General features: G+C 38.4%; 1 protein-coding gene across 15 annotated transcripts in view; it reads right to left on the bottom strand.

The window, feature by feature from the left end:
* Ppp6r3 (protein phosphatase 6 regulatory subunit 3) overlaps positions 1–25,022 on the bottom strand; it is a 142,695-nt gene that overhangs the window by 21,707 nt on the left and 95,966 nt on the right. For 5 of the 15 annotated variants that reach the window (XM_023564425.2, XM_063227646.1, XM_063227654.1 and 2 more), the window contains 9 exons: positions 23,319–23,471; positions 21,554–21,703; positions 20,202–20,266; positions 17,403–17,518; positions 15,292–15,377; positions 9,636–9,722; positions 4,706–4,803; positions 2,899–2,953; positions 1,966–2,096 (listed from right to left, as the gene is read on the bottom strand). In XM_023564425.2, the coding sequence (XP_023420193.2) occupies positions 1,966–2,096; positions 2,899–2,953; positions 4,706–4,803; positions 9,636–9,722; positions 15,292–15,377; positions 17,403–17,518; positions 20,202–20,266; positions 21,554–21,703; positions 23,319–23,471 (941 nt within the window). The remainder of the gene's footprint in view (positions 1–1,965; positions 2,097–2,898; positions 2,954–4,705; positions 4,804–9,635; positions 9,723–15,291; positions 15,378–17,402; positions 17,519–20,201; positions 20,267–21,553; positions 21,704–23,318; positions 23,472–25,022) is intronic. The other 10 variants (XM_063227647.1, XM_063227648.1, XM_063227649.1 and 7 more) reach the window with 5 other exon arrangements.

Below are 25,022 nucleotides of genomic sequence, written 5' to 3'. Positions count from 1 at the left end.
AAAATGTAGGAGAGGACAGGAAAGGGTTAAGGCTTTACAAACGGACATGGGACAACTTTTGGGGCTGAAGAGTTAGTCTGTGGTCTTTATTAGGATGAGTTTCATGGACTACATGTTGAAACTTACCACCCTGTATAACTTTTTAAATAGTTTATTATATGTCTATTATACCTCAGGAGAATTGTTACAGAAACAAAAAAATTTCATCATCTTGTGTTCTTTTTGATATTGAGTGCCATCACCCCTAGGAACCCCTTCCACACTTGATCCTCTGTGTTCTCTACACATGCTGCTCCTGAAGAATGTACTGTATCGCTGTTAGAACACTGAGGCCAGTTTGCCTCCAGAGGAGAAACAGCAATACACAATGGCTCTTTAGTGAATCCACACACTATGAGAACAAAATCTTATAGTAAATGGTGACAAACAGATCTGACTGATCTTTGTCTTTAACAAGTAACCATGAAGATTAAGATATCTGGCTCTGGCTGTCTGGCCTCAGGAGCTGCAGCAGCTATCTTGCCATCCACATGCGGGGCTAACTTGTCATGTAGATGAAAGAGTAGGAATAAACTATTAAACTGTCATAAAAAAAAATACACCGTTTTTTGTTGAAGCCACTGCCAAGTTTTTAGTAACCTGTGGCAAGAGCATTCTTAAGAGAACAACTTAACTATCATCACACTGAGAGAACAGGCAACCCTGATAGGCCACCCAGCAAGAGGAACAGGATGCTTCACAGATAGGAAGGATTTTACCTTTCATTTACACCCTTCTTGTTCTCTTTGGATTTTATGCCATGTAAAAACTTCATTTAAAATAAAAATGAAAATTCAACTAGTCATCATTCTCTCTGAACTATGAAGATTCCAATATTGAATATTCATATAACAAGAACTCTTGAAGCGAAAGAGGGTTGTGAATGACTTAAAAATGAATAAGTAGGGGCAAGGATTTAGCTCAGTGGCATAAGCACTGTTTCATCCCTGGTACTAAAATAAATACATAAGTAAATAAATAAAATAACTTTCTATTTAAAAAAATGAAAAAGTAAAAAGAATTAAGACGCATAATGTATATATTCTCCACAATTTGAATCTAATTACTATGTACTGTAAACATGTACTAGTATATATTTAAAAAAGAAATTTTAAAAAGTGATTTAAGAAAAGGTTCAGGGTTGACCCAGATGATGTGAACTGACAAGATCCCCATCATTTAAAATTAGATTAAGCTGGGCACAGTGGCTCACGCCTATAACCCTAGCACTCAGGAAGCTAAGGCAGGAGGATCATCATGAGTTTTGAGACCAGCTGGGCTACAGAGTGAGTTCAAGGCCAGACTAAACTGCATAGAGAGACCCTGCCTCAAAAAGACGAAAGAAAGAAAGAGAGAGAGAGAGAGAAAGCAAGCAAGAGAGAGAAAGAAAGAGAGCAAGAACAAAAGAGAGAAAGAGGAAACTGCAGGCAGGTAGGCAGACAGAAAAAAAGAACCTCACTCTCATTCCAGGAACCAGAAGTGAATTCTCTGGGCCAGAGATTTAGCTCAGCAACAAAAGCACTTGCCTGGCAAGCACAAGGTCATGAGTTCAATCCCTGGTACCAAAATAAAATAAAATAAGATAAACTTTAGAAAGAATTTGAGGCAATTCATAAGTGGGCTACTGTTACCACACTTAAGGGAACATTAATCCAGTTAAGGACATGGCACAAGAGCATCTTTTCCCCCATGCAGTTTCTGGGCCACAACAATGGATACACATCTGCAGCACGTTTAAACAGCTTGCCGTGGCTGGGGCACTGCAGACCAGAGAACTGGCCCACCATTTATTTCAGCACGACATTTCCTCTGACCTTGATAAAAACACTTATCTCTAGGTTAAACCTATGTTTGGTGAGGATATATTATGTGTCTCATCATAACATCTGCTATGTACAATTTTGAGAGTAATGAACTGTCTTTCACCTGGATCTTCTTTGGGATTCTGGTGTAAATGCAATGTGCTTTTCCTCCCAGATATCCTCCTCATCGGAACCACCATCATCAAACTGTTGTATTCTTTCCTTACAACATGCTTCAAACAAGGCGATATTTCCCTAAATTAAAACAAGAATGAGGGAAACAAAACAAATTTAAGCTATTTTCTCCCCAAAGTTACCAAAACAAATTAATTTTTCTATTGCTTGAAAAAAACCCAGTAGCTATCATACCAAAATAAAATGTATGCATCTAACATTAGCTTCTGTGTATGTAATGAGAAGGTCCTCTAAAAGACTAGGTTCAAAACCAGCACACAGGAGGCCTACACAACCCTCCCCTCACTAGCTTACATCACCTAGTAAGAACCACGGTATGAGACCAAGAACTTGCTCTGTCCTGGAGATGCAATCCCAGATCTGGTCAACAAAGAAAAGAAAGCTGTGTTCTCTCTGATTTCACCTGTTTAGCTGAACAGCAATGAGCTGCGCGGCCCCATTCAGTTGTTTCTATAACATCCAATCAGCAAATAAACCAGTGGTCTCTCGTGCTTAACAAAACTAAATTCAAGACTGTACCTATTCAAATACTGTGACGGTCTCAGTGTTTCAGAGCAGCATGATAGTGAGAGGCTGGCTCTGACCCCGGAAACAGACGAGAGACAACCTGCAGTCTTCCCCTTAGAGCTGAAGGTCTATGCTGCCATCGCCAGTGACCTTGGTGTTATCAGCCCAGTCACATTTAAGTCAGGGTTGCAAACTCATGCCCATAGCTGCAAGGTAGGCATTAGGGATGGGTAACACGTGAAATGTCAGCTAAGATGTGGGCGCCCAGAGACCAAGGCAACTAAACCTGGACCTTCATAGACGCCAACTCCACCTATATGCCATGTTATTCATGACAGAAAATATTTATACTTACGCTTTCATTTGTGTTGAGAGTGAAGTTGATGTCTGATACCCGATCAAAAGAAACACTGCAAACAAACGTAAGTTTAAGACTTGTTAATTACCTAGAGGCTCCTAGAACAGTATTCACAAAATTTTCTTTAAAATATTTACATTATAAAAATCTCTATACACAGAAAGCAAAAACAGTTCTCTTGCATTAAATGATGTCACTTCCCATGGTATTAAGAAATGCATTCAGGAGGGAAGGGATCAGATGAAGTCTTTTGAGACATAAGCCTCTGAAACACGCTGAAAGCCTTCCTATAAAGGATTTATAGCACCACCAAAACTACTAAGGTTCCACTGACCATACTAATATGCCCAAGAAAGAAATTACTTGCAAAAAAGAATCAAGTCAAACTACAAAAATGTACAAAAGTATCAGCAGGCACTGAGCTTTCTCCTGTGATAGCTGAATTTATACACAGGAATGCTCCAAATCTTGTAACAAGGTGTAGTCCAGGAAAACCATGGGGAATAAAATAATTTATAACCTATGAAACTAGTATTTTTAGCAGGTAAGACTATCTCAAACTTAAGATCTGTTCTAATAGTCACTATTCTAAGAACCATGTTTTATTGAGAAGACAGATTCCTGACTATAACATTCCATCAATTCCAGACAGGTCCATGCTGAGACATCAAGTGGGGGCTGCGGAGATCTTGCTCCCAGGGTAATGGGTAACCTCATGGAATAGTCCTGCTCCTTCTGGACTGAGACAAACTAATCTTAAGGCAGCTGACAGACTTCACCTCCTGATATTTACAGTGGAGTCTCTATTACACCAGTACAGCATGTTAATATCACTGTGTGCTTTAAAAAATATTTTAATTTCTCACATACTATAAACTGCAATTTGTAGTAAACAAAATTCCCGACTGGCTGTCGTTCAACAAAATTATTGAGAACTGATTGCTGCTAAGGCACCACAGGGGATACCAGGAATCCATGGGCCTCCTAACTGTGATCTTCTGTGAGAGATGACATCCAGTATAGTATTTGAATGTCCAGCTGCCAATTTTTCTTCAACTCTGTTCTCTATGAGTTATAATGCTCATTTCAAAAACACTATATTTATATGTATCTCTCTTCCAAGGTCAGGTGTTAGATCACTGGTGTTCATTTCTATGAATCACTTATACAATTTCTATTCACTGATACTATGCATCTGTGATTCCTGCTCTGTGCCTCTGTTACTTGATTGCAGAATGAATAATTTCACTATATGACTCCCCTCAAAGCCCAAATTTCCCTTACAATAAGACTCCTACAAGACTAAATACATACACAGCAGAGCCACTCCTGTCAACCTGGTCATCTGCTGGAATATAAAATCCTACTGCACATTCTATAAGTGAATACACCTCAAACTAAGTAACGAACAGCACAGGAGCTAAGTACTTCAGATAATGCTATTTAACACCACCTAGATGAGCAAATGATGACTTGGGTAAGGTTAATCTAACAAAAACAAACTTCTAAGAAAGACATCAAATTCTATGGTGACTGCATTTTTCCTTGAGATACTTTAAGTCCTAACTGTTCTTAACTAGTCAGCCTCAAGGCTGGACTTACAGGGCCACAAAAAGGGAATATTCTTTCCAACTCAAGAATGCCACTAGAGAGGCCCAAGAACCCAGCAGAATTAAAAAAAAAAAAAAAAAAAAAAAAGTCTCACAAAAAGCAGCACTATGTCGCTTCTCGGCCTTTTGGCTAAGATCAAGTGAAAAAGCAGCACTATGTGAGCGCAATCACAGAAATAGGAAAACATACTTACTTGCCAATGTCATCTTGATCTGCAAACTTCTCATCGTTGAAGCCAAACTGGTCAATAAAATTGGACGTCATTTGTTGCATCTGATAATCAGAAAAGGCCTGGCAACCCCAGGACCAGTGACAGTGATATCATGATTCTAATGACATTCTACACACTATTTGCCCATTTGTGTTCCAGAAATCATCTTATTTATGTAGCCTTATGGCTTTAAAAGTTGGTGTGTTTTTCTAAAAAAAAAATCAAATAATTTCAGACACATTTTGCCAAAAAAGGGGGTAATGCTTGAAATTTGGTCCAAAAATTGTTCTAAGACACATATCACTGAAAAAAATATTAAGTGGCCATTGTCCTCTATTGTTTAGAGACAGATTTAAATTAAGCCTTGTCTGAAGACATGACTGAGTGACATGTAGCAGTCTGAAATTATGAGGTGTCAGTCACCTTACAGACACAACCAACTTTATCCTAAGGTCCAACATGTACCAACTCCCCCTCCCTCCTTGCCATCTTCCACCCGATTCACCACAGCAAAACAATGTAAGAGGAAAAATGACTAACAAACACAATCATGATCCTAAAAATAAAACATTTAGGAACAGCTCATCTTCTTCAATAAAAAACAAAAAACAAAACAAAAAAACTCAGAAAAAGACTTAAGTCTTACAGGCTGGAAAGAATGTAAGACAGAAGTAACTTCTACACTACCTACCTTAAGTAGAAAACCAAAGGTTTTAACCCTTTGAAATCATTCAAGAAAGCCTAGAACACTAGCAGGCCCATGGAAAAGCCAGTTGTTTCTTTTCATCATTATCTAGTGAGTGCAAGATTCACCTGGGTTTTCTCATTTAAAAAATGGGGGAATGTTGTAGACTCCACAAAAATGTTGATATTCTTAAGTCTGAACAAATGGGCTCAAGGAACAAGTAAAATTAGGGAATATGCTGATTAATTAGAAGTAGTAAAGAATACATAAAGACAAGCACTTGCCACCTCGTCATACTAACCCAACACTAAACATAAGACCACACAGCAGTGTGTGTGCTGCCCTTGGTCAGCACTGCTGTTTCCCGAAAGCAGCCCCATGAGAGCAGCAGGAGAAACTGTCAGCTGAACTGTGGCACTTCTGTAGCCCCTTGCTGGGAAGCAGGCAACTCCCACACTTGATCCCCAAGTCAAAGTGACTTCTCCTTAGGTCCACACTGAGGAGAGCCCACAGATTTCATCCTGAAGATGCACAACGCAGAAATACCTTTACCATTAATTCCTAATGACTCATTCTGGTGGCAGGGAATTATGGCATGGATAATCCATACTCTAGTAATTAAAAAATAAACCTTATATATTTGGCTTTGGAAGGTATCTTTTGCTTAGATCTGAAATAAGCTGTATCTAGTTTGGATACATGAAAAGAATCCCAATCTCACTTTCCTCTAATGCAAGACAGTGCACACCCACCACCCTGAGTTCATTCACACCTCCATGCTGTGCTGTTCCTCTTCTGGCTCACAGAGACGGTATTATATGAGTACATGGAGACCAGCAGGCAGCTTTCTGCCAGATGGTCATTTACGATATATCTGCAAAGGCAACTTTGCAGGACACTGGGTAAGGCACAGAGTACAAAATAAGCTGAGTCATGAGATTTGATTGAAAATAGAAGAGCAGGAGAAATTCTGTTATGAGCTGAGTTTGGAAAATATGAATAAAAAACATGACAGGCAGCATTCACACTCATTAAATAAAAAAGAAAGAAACCAATTTCTCTGAATGGCAGTCCTATGTTTGATAAGGATGTGTGGTACTTTCAAGATGTGCTAAAGAATTATGCAGTCATTAGTTGAACAAGCAGCAGAAGCCAAGCTCCGAGCTTATACACTAGAAATCTGCTATGAGGGGAAGGGTCATTCTTAGTTGTGGGGTTTTTCCCCTACTTTTCTTCAATGTTTTTGTATTTTAATGATCGATCACATTATGACTGTTTTGAGTCACTGCAAAGAAGTGTTCCCTAAAGTGTTTCTATAATCTTCATAAATAGGAAGTATATCACATGTATATACAGATATACATGTACAGATGACATCTACATGCACACACACATTTCTGCATTCATTCTTCCCACCTAGGAATCTGTATACAGCAACTGTCAGACACTAGTAACTTCATGAAGTAATTAAAAAGGAAAAAAAACGATAAAAGCTTTAATTTCTAGGTCTGTTTTAACTTTCAGGGATACACAAACCAGTAAACAACTTCATGTTTCAAACTGAACTTTTATTAATAAAGCTAGCAAAGCTTACAGACCCACACAAATGAATACTCTTAACTATTCTTTTATTTAAAAGTTATATCAAAAGTGCTTTGAATGTCCAAGATATCCAAATCTGGAAAGCACCATAGGCCATGCAATTATAAACCACACTTTCCAGTACTATCACTCTGGTCAACACCAGAGACTATTCAAGGCTGTGATGAGAAGTGAGCTAACCACTTTACTAAGCAAGTCTCTTTGGCAGTCCTACTACGCCAGGGCACAGAAACAACTAGCGAATTAAATTGATCTGACTGTCTATTTCAAGCCTACTCATGAGGTAGGGTGGTAGAGGCGTTAGACAACCAGCACCCATCTGAGAGGCTGGCCTCAATTCTTGACACTGCAGGTAAAAGAGCTCTCTTGTTTCCAAGCTTCTGGGAGCAGAATTAGAATGCGGCGTCAGCACCAGGTGTTAGGAAACCACAAAGGACCAGGAGTCCAGAACAAAATGTACAGGGGTATAGATGTGGTAGGACACTACCCGCACCGCACATGGCCCCACTAGTAACATGGTTACCTGGTTAAATGAGCTGCCCTGAGCGCTATTATTAGGGGACTGCTCAACAGGAAGCCCAATTTCAAATGTGAATGAAAAATTGGTATCTGCGATTAATATTCTGATTATACCAGATTACGATGAAACTGTTAAACTTTCTTTTAAAAAAACCTTTGCATCATGTTTGTTTTTAAAACAATCCCTGGTAAGCTTAAATATGCCAAGAAAAGTTTACTGGAAGCCTGTTGATTAAAAAAGAGTATTTTTCCTTCTATACTTCTTCAGCAAGTGGATAAAATTCACAATACTAAAAGCTTGGTGAGGGCTCTATTACTAAATCAGTTTATGACTTGGAATTGTTTTATACCCATTACCAGCAGTCAGTCAAACTTAAAAAAAAAAAAAAAAAAAAAAGTAAGAAAAGTCCCTTGAACGTTATACCATGAGAAATAAGGGGATCCACTTTCTAGATGCCCTAAAATTGACTGATTTATTATTGGAATTTTGGGCCTGACAAGATAACCCATTGGTAGGGTACAAGTATAACCTATGTGGAGCTGGGGATTTAGCTCAGCGGCATAAGCACCTTGCAAGCAGGCAGTCCTGAGTTCGATCCCCGGTACCGATTAAAAAAAAAAAAAAGTGTAACCATGCATTGCTTTGGGTCAATGTCTAACACCATCAAAAGTAAAAGAAAAAGGAAAAAGCAGAAAACTTCAAGTTTACTACCATATTTACAAGCAGATGTTTAGAATATTTTGTCTCTCAATGCTAGATTTCAATAGGTATTGAATCATCTTGATAATTTATATCTGTTACTACCAAGCTCAGGGGCAAAGCAACGTGTAGGATTTGAGTTTATTCTTAAGGGAGTTGACTGTTTCACTATCCACAGGTGCTTCAGTGGAGAAGCTACTGTCATTGTGCTTCCTAGGACAATACCAGAGAGTTCTAGGAACAAAAAAGGGTAACTTGTAGACACAAGGGCTCACAATATGCCAGGTGGGCCACCTGGGTGGCCAGTACTACCACAAACCAAGAAAGTGTCTAATCTTCAAGAAGGCACTGATTCTCTGACAGCACTCCCTATGAGTTGGCTACTCCCTAACTGTACAGTACTTGGGAGCCAGATGTCAAGTGGCAGCAGTGTCAGGAATCAAGAGGAGGCCAGCCAAGATGAAATGCCAGTTGGGACCTATCTGGAAAAGGTAGATGCTAATCTGTCTACCAAAACCAAGCAACTGCTTAGCCCCAAGTTGACAGATAAATAACCTGGAAGCCAAAGACCAGTCAGCATTAAGTATCTGGAGCTTTGTCCAAGTCCCAGTAAAAGATGAGGCTTAAAGACTGAGTAAAAAGAAGCCACGCAATGTTCAGTGTTGGGTGGGAAGGCATGGTCTAATTCTACTATCACACTGAAGCAATATATATGCCAACACCTTCTGGTCCTGGTTAAGGACAACTTCCATATAAACTGCAGATCATTTGCTACAGGCCTTCTCTTTAGCTCCCAAATTTGACACTTAGAAGAATAGTAAAATTCAACGGATGATAAATCAATACACTTACTAGTTCTATCATTCCCTCAACAAAAACAGCTGATAAAGGAGATAAATTTGGGGCAGAGAAGTACAGGTGGCAATGCATTATTTCAACTAAAACTAAATATATATGTCACTGTAATAGAACTTTCAAGATACTAGAAACATACCATTAATAGGGAAAGGGTTACTGTAATAAGCCATTGGGTTCAGGATGTTGGTAAAAGTTTACTGTTATGTTTTAAAAATCTTATTTCTATTATTCTTACATGTTTTTACTATACCAATCTATTTAAACAACTCAATTGTGGTAAAGATCTACATAACAGACATGTGTCAGGTGACTTGCCAACCACTTCAACTCCCCTGAAAACTTACTTGACAAAATATCCCCTGGAAATGTATCAGTATAAACCTACCTCTGCAGTACCCAACGATCACTGTTTTAAGTCTTTGGCCCTACAGTAAGTAACCCCAAATCACATTCTAATACATAATCTGACTCCAAAGCTGATTGACAAATGGCAACTAAACTAAGCATTTAAAATGAAAACAAAGAGCAAAGCTTTAGGCATGACTCACTTGCTGCAAAGAGGAATCCTGTGAGAAACCCGTTTCTTTAAAGTCAATTTCATCATCACTGGATGAATGAATATGGCAGGTTGTAACCTATATGCATAAAAATGTAAAGAACTATTTAACATAGAAAAAGTTTTGGACATTTGTATCAGCATTTTTATGGAAAAAAATCACATTCAGTTTTTCTCTCAATGTGTAACAGAAAAAAAAAGTAACAGTTAAATTGTCAAACCCACCCAAGCATCAAGGGTACACTCCCCTCAGTCTGGCTACTGGCCCTTCTGCTGTCCTTTTCTGGTTATTTCACTCCTCAGTACTACCACCACTAGAAACCAGATTTTTTTAAAAAAAAGAGATGAGTTATTCCACTGAAATTATTATTTTTGTAATTATCACCAATTAAACATTTACAAGGGGGCACAGGTTGAAGGAGTAGTGTGTCTGAAACAATAACAGCTGGTATATGCCAGACTTATAGGGACAAAACTGCAACTCCCCCAGGGATTACCAACAGGCACAAGAAAGGTCACGTTGAAATATAACCATTTCACCTACAATTCTTGAGTTTTCTTCCCACATTGGCCATGAGCAGTAAATATGATTTGATCCAATAGTCTCCTGCTCCCAAAACACCCCAACTCTGCCCAGGAAGATGTACCCTTCCACACCCATGATGTATAGCCAACTCTCAATAATTAAAAAAATACAGACATGAAGTACTCATACATTTCACATCATACTGGGGAAAGGGAAATGCATTAGTAATTAGGAACCAATATACACAAAAGATAAAGTACTACTAATAGTAACTAGTATATAGCAAGTGATAAATATAAGCAGCTTGTAAAATTTTAGAAGCAAGCAGTATACTTGAGGGTAACTTGTACTGTATTCTCTGAGGTTTTATGCTTTACTTTTTGTAGAAGTGTTTTGGGCAGAGAATATGGTCCATAAGGGAAGACACAAGCATCTGCCACCTATTGACTGTTATGAATACCTAACAGCAAGGCCTTCTGGGACTGGCCTGGCCTGCTTTGGAAGCTGTTGTGACATTGGTTCAAGCAGCCCAGAGTACAACCCGAATAGGGCTGTCTGAAGTATGCTTTGTGAAGTTCTCAATAAATCACTGTGTAAGTAAGATTAATATCTTTTCCTTCCAAGCAATCTTTGGGGATGGCCCAGGAAAGCTCTACCAGGGTGTGGTTATGCGTGGTGGCCAAGGCTGACATCTTCCGGAACAACTACATCCAAATGAATTTTGAAGAGTCTTGGGGTATTTGCCTAAGAAGCAGCAGTATACGTTACACTGAGCCAGTGTGCAATGTAAGGGTGCAACATCACGGTAGGGTATAGGGAGAGGGGAAAATTCAAAGTGCAAGCTAGAACAGAACAAAAGAGAATAAAATAGGGTTGGCTGCTCCTAGCACAGCCTTATATAATGGGGTACAGTATGTCCTCAGATTTTTACTTTTTCCTATAAGTGTTTATCACTTCATTAGTTAAGGTGAGGAGGAAGCCTGCTAAGCAACTACTATGTGCCAGATGTTGTGACTTCTTCAGGGAGTTCTACTTAACTGTTTCCTCAAAAGCAATCCAGGAGGTATTTACAATGCTTTTTCTTTAAAAATAAACTACTTTTAGCAAATTACTATTAAAAATAACAATGCATGTACACTTACTTTCACAGCTGTGTTGACAGAGAATGATTCTGATTCTACCTTTGTGGCTCCAGGTTGAAAACATTAATAAAATGAGCTAACAAGAGTAATTTACCCATGAGAGAAACTCACTAAACAGAATTCCAACCTGTTTATCACTCCAATGTATACAAAGTCAAATTCCTGATACATATTTTCAAACACGCTCCTTCTGAGCCATCTCCAGCTCAGGAAATGCCACTTTCTCTCTTCTTCAGCTAAATCTCTTAGGTGCTACATCTCTTTTATCCACTCCACCTTCAAAATGTAACTTAAACTACCATTAGTCTTCACCACGTCTACTACTAGAGCTCACTAGTGCAAGCAAGCCTTGATTAATACTCACGAAGCAGCCTGCAAGGCTCTTGCTTAAGCCAGAGAGATCTTTCAAAAATGGACATCAAATTATGTCACTGTTTTAGTTTAAAACCTAATCTCACTAAGATAAAAAACCAAGATGCTCCCCCATGGACTACACAGGAGTATAAATTCCGGCTGTTCAGTGCCTCTGTGGCCTCATGTTTTCCTGCCTCCTCCCTTGCCTGATTACAGCCAGACTGGACACACTAAGAACAACCCAATTTTGGGGCTCCTGTACTTTGGTCCTTATCTCCTTTCAAGTCTCCACATGTTATCTCCTCAGTGAGGTTCTCCTGGACCACCTAGTTTTATCCTGCACTTTGCTCAAATCGTTCTGTAACTCCCTTCAGAGTGTTACTCATCTGTTTAGCCTTTCCTTGAAAGTACGGATTTTTGCCAGTTTTTTTTTTTTTTTTGGTGCTGGGGATTTTTTGCCAGTATTGTTTAGTACTATTACCTTTTGTGTCTAGCTCAGAGAAAGCACTCAAACACTAAATTAATGAATACTAATAAGTCATTCAATGGGAACAGACATAACAAAAAATGTGTATATTAAGAACATTTTTGCCAAACTCAATGTATTCTAAGTGAAATATACAGTACTCTTGATGTTATTATTGTGGGAAAAAAAGCTTCTGAGACTTTACCTACTTTAGTTTTTGGTTACTAACTACTACTGTTAGAGGAAAAAGCAAATAGGTGATTTCTTCACGTAGCATGCCAAAGAAAACCCTGAGCACGATGTGACTATGAAACCCACTGAGAAGGAGAAGCGGACTCTTAGTCCTACTGCTTAGTTGGTCTCACTGCTTCTTCCGGTGTTGTTCCATGCTGACCCCCGGTCCCTGCCTACCCTAGGGCTGACAACACTTAACTTTCACTTCCACCCCCAGGCATTTGCTATGAGCAATGTTCTTGCCATTGTATATCCCCTTCATATACTCTCTGCCAATGGCGGCGGCAGGGGGGGGGGGGGGCGGCAAACAACACTTTTAAAATGCATTTCCCTGACCAGAGACAGAAATTCAAGGATGAAACTCAATTAAAATCTCTAGGTGGCCTGGGATTAATGTATAAGCATCCTTAAAAACCCGAGTGATCTGCAGCCCTTAAATACTACAATACAGAGCTGCACATGGTAGGACAAGCCTGTTATTCTAGTACTTGGGAAGCTAAGGCAAAAGGATTATCTCAAGTTTGAGGTTAGCCTTGGCTACATAATGAGTTCAAGGCCAGACTTGAACTACATAACAAATTCTTGTCACAAAAAACAACAAATCAAAACAAAACGAAATAACCAAAAACAAAAAACCAAAAAAGCTACAATGCAAAATTCCCCACTGGAAGGACTTCCAACTAAATGGAGACAGTATTTAACAAAAGTTCGGGGAATAGAAAATTAAGTCTTCAGATCAACCTGAAAACCTCAGTAGGAAGCAAAATTAAGGAGTGGTGCTAATTCAATGGGAAGTCAGCAGTGTAAATAGGTTTCTATAAATCTTTTGCTATATACACCTTCTCCTCATTATGTCTATAGTCCACGTATGGTACTACAAAGGAATTGAGCTCCACACTGGGCGACAGATGGAGCTCATGAGGACTTTCATTTTAACACAAGTATGAATGTCTTCAAGCATCTGGCTCAAAGGGGACTGGACACGCATTCTTCACTGTATGCCACACCTCTCCACAAGGTATATAAAGATATTTACACAGTCAGGTGACAAGTTTACTGGGAGTATATTAAAAGGAACTAAGTGTTGTCTGAATTGCAGTGAGATCCTTTACTGCATAGCTGTTCATAAGGTCTGCTTGAGTTACCTAAGATTTTTAAAAGCCTGGTAAGTTTTGTTTTTTATATTTCAAAAATGTTTTAATTAAAAATATTCATTTAGCTTGTTATCATAGAATATAAACAAGTAAAATATACCATATTTAAAAGACCAAATATGAACACAAGAATTCAATGCATGCTGCTAGATGTGGTGGCACATGCCTGTAGTCCCAGCACTCAGGACAGCTGGATAAATTTTTGACATCTACTTTGGAAATCAAAGGGTAATTTTAATATAAATTTCCCAAACAAAAGCAGAATATTCTTAAATATTCCTTTATATATAAGAAACAATGAAAAAAATTCCCTTTTATGAGACTATATGGTCTGCTTTCTTAACAAGGAATTAATACAGAACCTCTAAAATTAAATGGTTAAATCTCACAGTATGGGAGAAGACAAGTTCAATGTATAAAGACAAAACAAAACAACAACAACAAAAAACCAATCCAAGATATTTTGGGTAATATTTAACCCTGCTTAATATTTTAACTAATTTTGTTAATATAAAAACAAACCCCTAAAAACTACTTACAATGGGTAGTATGTTGAAAAAATGATTTAGGCTTTCCTGATGACCCACAGTGGTTAGTAAGAATGTTAGTTTCTCTATTGGGCTGTAACAAAGAAGTACGTGGGACACATAGACCCATTTTAATTAAATGTCCCCATAAAGTTTCCCTTTCAATAGTTACCTCTGTTTCATAATTCTCCCAACTCTTCATGCTTTCTAAGTCAGTTTAAAAAGGCATCACATGCCACTACTCTGTCCTGACTGGAAAAAGAACCAAATCTGTTAGTCTATCAGGTAGGAGGCCCTCAACAGAGTGTGATATAGATGTCCTAGGGTAATAGGTAAATCTTTTAGAGTGTTCAAGGATACAAACAGCCCACTGCACCACATATGCCACAGGTTCACCACCACTGTTTCAGGGACACTCTATCTTCCAAAACCTGCTTCACTCTTTTTTTAAAGTTATGTACTAAACAGATAAGGCTGCCAGGTAAATGATATAGTATACTGTTACTATACTCTAGAAATTCAACAGTACAGCTGCTAGATTTCAAATAACAAATTAAATGTGGATAGCACTATTTCTAAACCAAGGCTCTCACTTTATCAGCTGGCATATCCTTATAAAAGAAAATGATTCCCTATCTTTAAAAGCAAAACCAAACAATACTTACCTCAACCTTAATGTGTTAAAAAACAAAAATACATTCCAAAGTCCAATATAATTTTTAAAAAATTATCAATGCCATTATTCCCTGGCTGAAAGTACCAATTCTGTTAAAGATTTTTAAACTAGAATTTCAAAGTCATCTACAAAATTTTCCCTCACTGAAAATGATCTAAAACAACAGGAACTCAACCCAATAATACTGGACAATATAGGATTATTTGGGATTTTTTTTAAGCACGTGGGGTTATCTGAGGCATGAGGCAATAAACCCCACACAGTAAGAGGAAGGCTGTTGTTGAGGTACTTAGGGAGCAGAGCATCAGGGGAACAGAAACTAGTATGGCATAAACTAGAAATCTGTGGCTTTTCAGTACCTTTTGACATCCATGGCAGGTAATCAGGAGTTGACCAGACAACTTACCAAGAGTATTATGAATATTGACCTCTCTTCCTGAGAAACAGATGTGGAGTGATCCTTGGCCCATTTACTGGGCCAAACAGAAGACCTTTTTACATTTTTCTGAATAAATGGGTAAAGTCTCAGAGCATTGAAAACAACAGAAATGTAACCTCGTAAAACCTACTAGATCTACCGTGTTCCTCTTGTTCGTTTCTCCTAAGGAGCTTGTGCAGAACGTCTCCCATCGCTCCCTGACTTCGTCGGGAAGATCTTCAGAGTAAGAAAAGGAGAAAAGCGTTATCACTATAGTGGCCATGAACAGACTGGAGTGGATGGTCATGCAGAGCAGCCTGCCTCTTTCACTGATGCTATGAGCAAACCTGTCAGCTGAGGAGCTAGCAACAGCCAGCCCTTTGCTCTGACAGAAAGAAGTCAGGAAACCTCACACAGGTGGGGAGTCAACTTTTCCCATAGGCAAGAAGGTTTAGGAAATGTTACAAATGACAGCTCTTACACTTTTGCAAGACATTGTGATGGTTCCTGGCCAGTAACGTTTCATGGAACCTCATTTGTCTTCTCAAACTTCTCTAAGATAATATCTCTTAAATTCCTGCCTCATGAACCAACATACAGGAGATATATATAATGAAAGTCTATCTTCTAGAAAACTTTTAAAGCAAAGGACACATAACTAGGTTTTCTGAGAAAATGAAACAATGGCTATAATGTTAGAGGCCTATGTGAGAAATTGACAATTATGGCTTAAATATCCAGGCATAGGTGCATTCTCACACAAGCACACATACTGCCAGACAAACAACTTCCATAAAAGAAAGGTGATCTACAAAATTTTTTTTCTTTCTTTTTTTTTTTTTTTGTCTTTTTCCTTTTTATTGGTACCGGGGATCGAACTCACGACTGCCTGCTTGCAAGGCAGGCGCTTATGCCGCTGAGCTAAATCCCCAGCCCCCAAAATTTAAATCACATTATACAGCCATTTCTCCTTGGTAAGTACATGAAATCTGGTGAGAAAGAATTTACAAAAGAGACAACTCTCAAGAAGCAAAACTCAGGGTGGGCAACCGTAAGTTTTTACCCACTGGGTGACTGACAACTAGGTTTGTAACATACCGATATTACTTGTTTAAAGACAGTTTCATTCCCTGCGACTAGGTTGTTAACATGACTTGGTCACTAAATGAGGAGTTGTATATAGTATGTACACTACAATATTCATAACAACGAAGTGGTCAAAGGAAACTCCACCTTGATGACTGCTTTTATTTGCATAACTCTTTATGTGGTACTATAATACATAACAGAACACTAAACTACAGTACTGAACTGATTAGTACAATCACTGAAAATTGCAATAGCATACTGTGTAAGAAGCTACCCTACAGCCACACTGCTGCTCATGTTCCTGTGTTGTAATTCTGAACAATAGGTTCTAGTTCCAAAAGCGTGCCTTGGCAGTAAGTCCAAACAGTTTAATCAGGAAGGTCGTTAAACAGGTAGGTTGTTAAATGAGCAATGTCTGTACATTCAACATGTAGCAGCCTCTTGACCAAACATTCTTAGGAGAAAAATAGATATGTCAGGAAACAATTTTCAGCAAGCTAACTCTGAAGGAACTCTGCTTCAGGGATGTTACAGATTCCTCACACTCAGAGAACTCTTATGTCTAGTAGTAATCCCCACTGGGCAGAAACTCAAACTGATGCTCTCATTCCAGAAGAGATGGACTTGTGGCCTGGGCCTCTGTGTAAAAGACATTCAGTTTTTTCCAGGTAACCTTGGGCAAATTAAAAGTGAAATGCTAGTTAAAAAAAAAGAGAGAGAGAGAGACTCTCTTTGGGAAGCCAAGACCCCTCTCCCTTTTAGTGATAGAGATACTAAAGGAAATGGTCACAAATACCTTAGAAGCCCAATTTAAAGGCAATGAATGCACAAGTGAGACAGAGGGCTTCAGAAGAAAAGTAAAATAAATCAAGAGTAACTATAGCTCAAGTGGCTTTACTGCCAGCAGAGAAATGTTCAAAGCTCAAAATCCTTAACAAATTAGCAAGCAATGCCTTTTAACAATCGTGTGCACCCCAAGATGCTAACGTTGGCCAGCAACTATTAAAAGGATAGCAGAAATACAGTCGAGAGCCACATTCAGATCTCCAGACAATCTGCAAACAGAAAGAAACTCGACAAGCAAGTTATTAAAAATGTTATAATTTTATTTTACTATTAAACAAGCTATTAAAAATGCTACAATCCAAAAGAAATATAGTTAAACCAACTTACCTTTGATAAGCTGCTGCACCAGTGCACTATTAGGCCCCTTGTCTGTGCTGTGTACAATACAGTTCGCTATCCTTGTGAGGTGTCCCATGTAACCATGCCGTCTGCCTCCTTCAGCTCTGGTAAGGAAGAAGGACAAATCCTCAGATCCCCAGTGGGGGACACTTGGTAAATACTGTGGATATTTAAACTGATTCTGAAAACTGAGGGCACTAAAGATTACAATGGACAGAAAACAAAGGAGAAACAATAAAGAGAGGGAACCAGCACACCATCAGGCAGCCAGCAGGACTAGACTGAAACTGCTCACTGAAAGATTACACGGCAGTTTCATTTAGGAGGATAGTTTACCAAAATGCTAAAAAAAAAAAAATTATGAATTGATTTTAACACAGCAACTTAACCATTCATTGATGCCTATTACTATAATCTTCTTTGGATCTTTTTGTAAAACTATTTTTCAGACTTTAATTAGACTGCAGGGAACTAAGGGCAGAATCCTGCTCATTTGTTTTCTAAAAGATATCATAGTTACATTAATTGATGGAGATAATTACCTACCAACAGCATTTTTCTTGTTGGTTTTTTGAGACAGGGTCCCACTATGTAGTTCAGGCTGTTCTAGAACTCCCTAGATAGCCCAGCCTGGCCTCAAACTTCTGCAATCCTGCCTCAGCCTTCCGAGTGTCAGTAGCATAGGCATGAGCCACCACTCTTGGCCTTCAACAGCATTATTCAAATTGTTGATCTGAGGAGTTGGCAAAGACAGTAAACTTGCACCAGCCAACAAACCATTTTAAACAAGGGCAAATAAACGTAAGTCTCACTCCTTTCCATTATGGAGAATCTAGACTTCCATAAGCACGCTTTCATTTAGACAAACTTTTTATGTCAATGTTGACTTCTCACTTTACAAAGTGGGGAGACTTTAACTTCATGACACAAAGATTTTTAACTATAAACAGCAGAATACTAGTAAAACAGATTTTTACTTAAGGAGAGAAAAAAATCCTTCCAGGAACCATTAACTTAGTCAATCCATCACTCACACTATGCTTCGACGCTCGGCTGGAAAATATCTGCTGGATAATCTCAGAGGGTCTGAGGTCACATGGGAGTGATTTCAACTACATCACCAAGAGTCTTTCTCACTTTCATAGTAAGGTTAGAAGACCCAGGTGTTCCTGTGGGCAACTTCTGACTTCTGGCGTTCCCAAGCCCACAAACGAAAACAAAGGCTCATGTGTGCAAGCTTTCAGCCCAGGGTTTCCAACCTGCTTTAGCTTTCAGTGTAAGAACACATTAAGAAATTCCTTTTCTGAACCCTCTAGCTTAAGAGAATGCCACTCATCTGCATATGGCAGGCCATTTAAATGCTGGCCCAATGAGGTAGGGAGAGAAAGGGGCTAAGATGGGATCTGACAGACATGTCAAATGGGCCAGAGACAGTGTCCCCGAAGAAGCTACACTTAGAAAAGCATGTTTGAGGTGTACAGCCACACAAACTAAAAGCCAATTTCCCAGAAAGAATTAAATGAAAACCCTACAGTTTTTTTTAAAACCTCATAAAATAAAGCTGACATCTGTCATGAGCCACCCAGTCCTTTAGGGGACTACAAATGAATCTAAACAGAGATACATTTTATTGTAGCACTGCTTGCAACAGTCAAGATATGGATCAACATATAAGTCCATTAACAGATGAATGGAAACGAAAATGTTACTCAGCCATAAAAAAGATGAAATCCTGTCATTTTGCTAACATGACAGAAATAGAGAACAGTAATTGAAACAAGAGCAAAGTACAGAAAGACAAATAGTGCAATGTTCTTATGTGGGAGCTAAAAAAGTTGGTCTCAAGAAGTAAAGAGTAGAATAATAGTTACTAGATAGGAGGGTAGAGGAAGAAAGAACAGAAGTTAGAAGGAATGAGTCCTAGTGGTTAGTGCACAGCAGGACACTTACAGAGTATAGTAACTTACATATCTTAAAATAACTAGAAGAATTTGAATGTTCCCAACAAACACAAGCTAACTACCCCAATATGCTCTTCATGTATTATATATCTAAATCAAATTATTACACATATTCCATGAATACATACACACGTTTGCCAATTTAAAAACAGAAACCTCATACTCATGCAAGAAATGTACTTTGAAAGTGTTTCCCCAAATCTACCCTATGCCACTTGTTGCAGAATTTATGAGGTGGGCATGCATTTTCCCTGGGCATTAAAGAATGCCTGCAATAGACAATCACAAATGAAGGAGGCCTACATAACAAAGCTACTTACATGTACTGTATCAACTAATGTTTCATGTAAGTTTATCAGCTAACAAATTGTCTACACAAAATATTAAGTAAAATTTCCCTTTCGTTCCATGCATGTAGCAACTCTTCTCTACATTGAAAGCATGTCCCCGATATATTCCATTCTAAGTAGACTGATCATGACAAATAAGCCAAGTGAAACCATCATCAAGGAGGACTTAACTTTATGATTGTTTTTCATTCCATTCCAGATCATTCTCAGAAAAACAGCCTTTCATAAACACCAGGGAGTTCCAAAGGCAAGACAGAAATTTCCACCCAAGGGAAGGAGAAAAGAGAAATTAAATTCTATATGCCCAAGAATTGTTACATTGTTCACTCTAGTATCTAAATATCCCAATATATATAGAAAAATGTCTATCGTAACTTATTTTAATTTTTTCAAACTAAGGCCTGTGAGTATGGGGAATACAAATTCTAAATCAAATTCTAAATCAAAGTGAATTCTTTTCATGAAAGTTTACTTACTGTTTCTTCTCATTCATTTCCCAGGCTTCAAGTATTCTTTCTATTAATTGACACTTTTGAAAAAGCTGAATCAGAAAGAATACTCCAGTTAACATTTATATAAACATCAAAGTGTCAAAACTTTGAAGTGAAATACAGCTCTAGTTAAACAGAACAGTGGTATGCATAACACAGCAAGCTACATGTGGTTCTGAGATACTGGCCAACCGAAATGCAATGCAGTGGGGTAAGGTTACTTCAGACCCTATGAACACTACAGCGATTCAGAAAAAGACTCATGCCTCCCAGCATCCACCGGGAAGACAAGTACTGCTCTGCTACAAGTGAGCAGCTGACCTGAGGCAAAGCCAGAATTTATCAGCTGGTAAATTTGGTCAGACGTACAGAGCCTGACCAACATGAAAATGAAATAAAATTATGCCTCGGCAAAACAACTCAGAATTCAAAGAAATAGCTACAATTTTTAAATGTCAGAAACACTTCTCTGTGCCCTACTATTATGTCAATATTAAAAACAGGTATGCCTTGCCAAAATCCTGCCAATCAGTGACAACTGCTGGGGACTGTAATCTTGGAATACGTAACGCCAGTTTATTTCAGATGTCTTTAATTTTCTCTAACTACTTGGGCTATTCCATCCTAGTCTTTTGTACCTTCTATGTTTTAGAATAAATCAAATGTAAGCTAGAAATTGCCTAAAATTAAAAACCTTCAGAAGAAAATGTGAAGGCTTAGTAAAATCACTCTGTATTTTACCAAAAAAAGATGCTAAAAATAGCCTCATTAACATCAATAGAACGCACATCTCCAAACTTTCAGTCATCTATTTAGCGCTAGAAATTAAATTCTAGTGTCCCCAAGAACTGTTCCAATGTTCTCTGTACCATTTAAATATAAAAAGTGTAAAATATATATTTTTCGATACATTGATGTACCAAAGTGGTTACTTACATTTTTTAATCATCATCATTATTATCATCATCATTACTGAAGACTGAACCCAAAGAATGCTAAACTACACTCTCAGCTCTCTTTTAGTTTTTGAGAAAAGAGATTTGCTAAATTGCCCCTGCTGGCCTTGACCTTGTAATTCTCCTGGCTTAGCCTCTTGAGTAGCTGGGATTATAGGCATGTGCCATGATACTCAGTTTTTTAAAAAGTCAGTTCACACAATGATTATCTAGTTAGGATTTGATTTACAACAATAGGTTAAAAATGCAATAAACATATGACAGTTAAATTTTAGTACTCTGCAATGTAACTTAATCTGCCCTTTACAGCATTCCATACTAAAGCGCAAAGCTACTAACACTAGGAAACAGTAGAAACAAAATAAAACTGATTAAGCTTACATGTTTCAATAACATATTGTCACCAGCAGAGTCTTGATCAGTAATTGTGCCATTTTCTGTGTTTTCAAAAGGACTGGCAAGAATCAGTGCAATACAAATTTCCACTTGTGTATGCAAAAAATTATTCCATGTATATTTAAAGAACATGTCCTACAAAAGAAAAATGTTTTCTTCAGTTACCTCAATGTTCAAGCCACTACTTCACTACATTTACAGGGCGATTTAATAAACTAAGAACGATGTGTTCGTAGACCAAGAGGGCTAATTAAAAGAACGTGGTTTGAAGTACCACTTCACGGAGCTGGGGATTTAGCTCAGTGGCCTAAGCACCTGCTGCAAGCTTGTGGTCCTGAGTTCCATCTCCGGTACTGATTTTAAACAGAAAGAAAGAAAGTATAATACCACTTCACACATTAAACAACCTATCCCCCCATTCAACATGCCAGAATTTGCACAGAATCTAATAGAAACCAATAAAAAATTACAAAGAAGAGATAGGGAAATATCTTTGTTTTCAAAGCAACTAATGCAAATATTAAGTTCAGTTAATTTTCAAAGAAACTTAAGAATTTCTTTTTCTTTTTCTTTTTTTGCAGGGTCATGGGTGGGGGTGGAGTGGTGCCAGAAAACAAACTCACAACCTCATGCTTGCCTGGCAGGCACTGAGCCATCGAGCCATGTCCCTGGCCCAAGAATTCCACTTTGATTTAACAATATTTACTAATGGTTTTTGTTCAGAGCAATGTGCTAGGTGCAATGTGGGAAGCAGAGTTAGACAAAAATGTGGTTTCCCATCTGGAAGTGCTTGTAATTTAACAAAGAATAATTACTATAGCATTTGAAAATTTCTAGAACAGCAGCAAAAACAAATGAGATGTAAAAGATGGTGACATGCACATCTTCTAGAAGGACAAAGGTTTTTCAAGTTACACTTGACATAATTTGTTCCAAATCATTCCATTCTGTAGATGGGTATGCCACCTAAACAGAAGCTGAAATGTAACTCAAAACATCTCAGTGATGTTAGTAAGAATAGCAGCATAGATGATCGTATATATAGGTTTGAAATTAGGCGAGTTCAAATCTTGACTTTCTTGTTCGGTATCCAGACAATGCATTACCTCTCCAGAAATGACTTAAAAAACAGATTACTATCATACATAGCACTTTTACACTATCCCAAGAAAAGTGTATCTAAAATACATGTTTTAATGCCCATCTTATACTAAGCAAAGATGTCCTCTGAAACATCCCAAAATCTTTCCAAATGTATGATGTGACGAGATGTCTTGTAAAAACTGTGGAGTGTTAATCCTCATGATTCCCTGTGCTGGGGATGGCAGGACAGACAGAGCAAGCATGAGATCCAGAGCTGAGTCAGTACATTTCAAGCACAAACCATGATCAAGGAAAAATGCAGGGCAGATTATTCCTGGGCTTTTCTTTTTCCTTTCCACTGACAAGCAGACCACTGCTGTCTGAAAGAAGAATGGAGGCTCAAATCTTAACATCAGGCAGCCTTAAATTCATCAGATGTACTCCTATGAAAAGGAGATCAAGGCATATCTTCCTGCCAATTCTGAATAGAAACCCAACACTGCAGCTGGCAAGTACTGCTGACATGGATCTGGGCTTCTTGAGGGAAAATCTGATTAATCTTCATCGAAATGCTTTATATACAGCAACAATAAGAAACTCCTGAACGATTATCAGCATCCAAAATTTATAATAAATGTATTCAAATGTCTGCAAGGGATCATCTCACCAATATAACTCCAATGCTGTTCAGCTCCATAAGGTCCCCATTTATACTGCTGGTATTGGTTTGAAGCAGGCTGGATATCAACCTAATCACGTTCAACCGAGTGTTCCCCACGGGAGGATCTAACACACCCCATGTAGTCTTCATCACACTTTTCTGAGGAAGAAAAACTTCCAATTAAATTCAGTTAAAGAAACAAACAAGCAAAAGCTTATGTTTTGAGATACACCACTAGGCAAACTAACCCCACAAAAATTCTGGCCTGAATGTTATGCCTAAAAGCAAATCTAAAGCGCTTGCTGTAATGTTTAAGAGATGATGAAAAATACAGGGGGGAGGGGGCAAAAAGATCAAATAACTACCCTAGATAAGAAATCAAGTGTACCCCTGCCCTAACACTCGAAGTTGTCAAGCAGAGAAGGAAGAAGTTGTATAACTCCATGGGGGAGAGGAGCTAGAATATTTCAAATTCAAATCAGAAGTTTAACAAACTAAAAGGAGTTACAGTGATTTTGGAAAACAGTCCTCAGTCTCTGCCAAATCCATGATACAAATACAATCTCAGATGCTGCCCTGGGGTTACAACCCTGAAGCGTCATCAACTCAAACCTACTGCTATCTATAAAGAAGGTTTCTATAGTTTGAAATCACAACAGACAGAAGTACAACATTGCAAAGTTTCAACGTCTGGCAGAAAAAAAGTAGTAAATTACAGTACAGCAGTGACACTTCCCCTTTAGAAAGTCCACTCACATCACCCTTTCCATACCCTCTGGCCCCCTCCCTCCTGAGGCCCAAAGGGATTGTAAATTTACAGCCTTACTGCTGTATGTGAGACAGCTGTGACTTTCTAAAAAGCTTCATAATAGCTGGGGACATAGTTCAGTGGTAAGTGCTTGCCTAGCATGCATAAGGCTTTGAGCTCCACTGTCATATAGAAAGAAAGGGGGGCTGGGAGAAAGAAAAAAGAAACAGAAAAAGAAAGAAAGGAAAAGCACCATTCGGGGGAGGGGGATAAGAAAGCAAGAGAAAGAAAAGGTAAAATTAAAAAAAAAAAAAAAAATCTTGGGGCTGGAGGTTTAGCTCAGCGGCATAAGTGCCTGCCTTGGAAGTAGACAGTCGTGAGTTCGATCCCCGGTACCAATAAAAAGGAACACGACAAAAAAAAAAAAAAATCTTCATGGATCTACGCACACACCTCATTACATAGTAAAACTAAGAACAAAGGCTCATTCTTGGACTAAAGAAGAAGTTCCAAGGAGATACTGCCTGGGAAAAGAACTGACTGCTGCCTTGTTTCTTGCTACCAGGGAGAAGTGAGGTAGACCACCTTACAACACAGGTGGGCATCTTCATCATGTACCTCCTCTCTTAGATCTTTCTCCCACCTCAATCTTCCATTTGTGACAGTCTTTCCTTTTGTCCTATATATTTTTCCTTGTTTACCTCCCATTCTTGTTTCTAGAACTGGCATAAAAGATACCACTGATAAACCATTAAACACCAACAGGAGCACTTTCCCTGAGGTAAGCATCAACACATGGAGAGGAGATCCTTGCCTGTGGCTCACTGACAGTGCTCAGCACCTGCAAAGACAACCTGGAAGCTGAACTAGACTCTCTGGAGTACAAATGCAAATTATTCTGTGCTATCCATCTTCCAAGTGGTTAAACAGAAAACATCTCATGTAGAAGAAACCAGTATATT

The sequence above is a fragment of the Cavia porcellus genome, unplaced genomic scaffold (genome assembly GCF_034190915.1).
Source record: "Cavia porcellus strain 051 isolate PalLab524CR breed Dunkin Hartley unplaced genomic scaffold, mCavPor4.1 scaffold_17, whole genome shotgun sequence".
Taxonomy (NCBI): Eukaryota; Metazoa; Chordata; class Mammalia; order Rodentia; family Caviidae; genus Cavia; species Cavia porcellus.
This window is presented reverse-complemented; position numbering and strand designations above follow the sequence as displayed.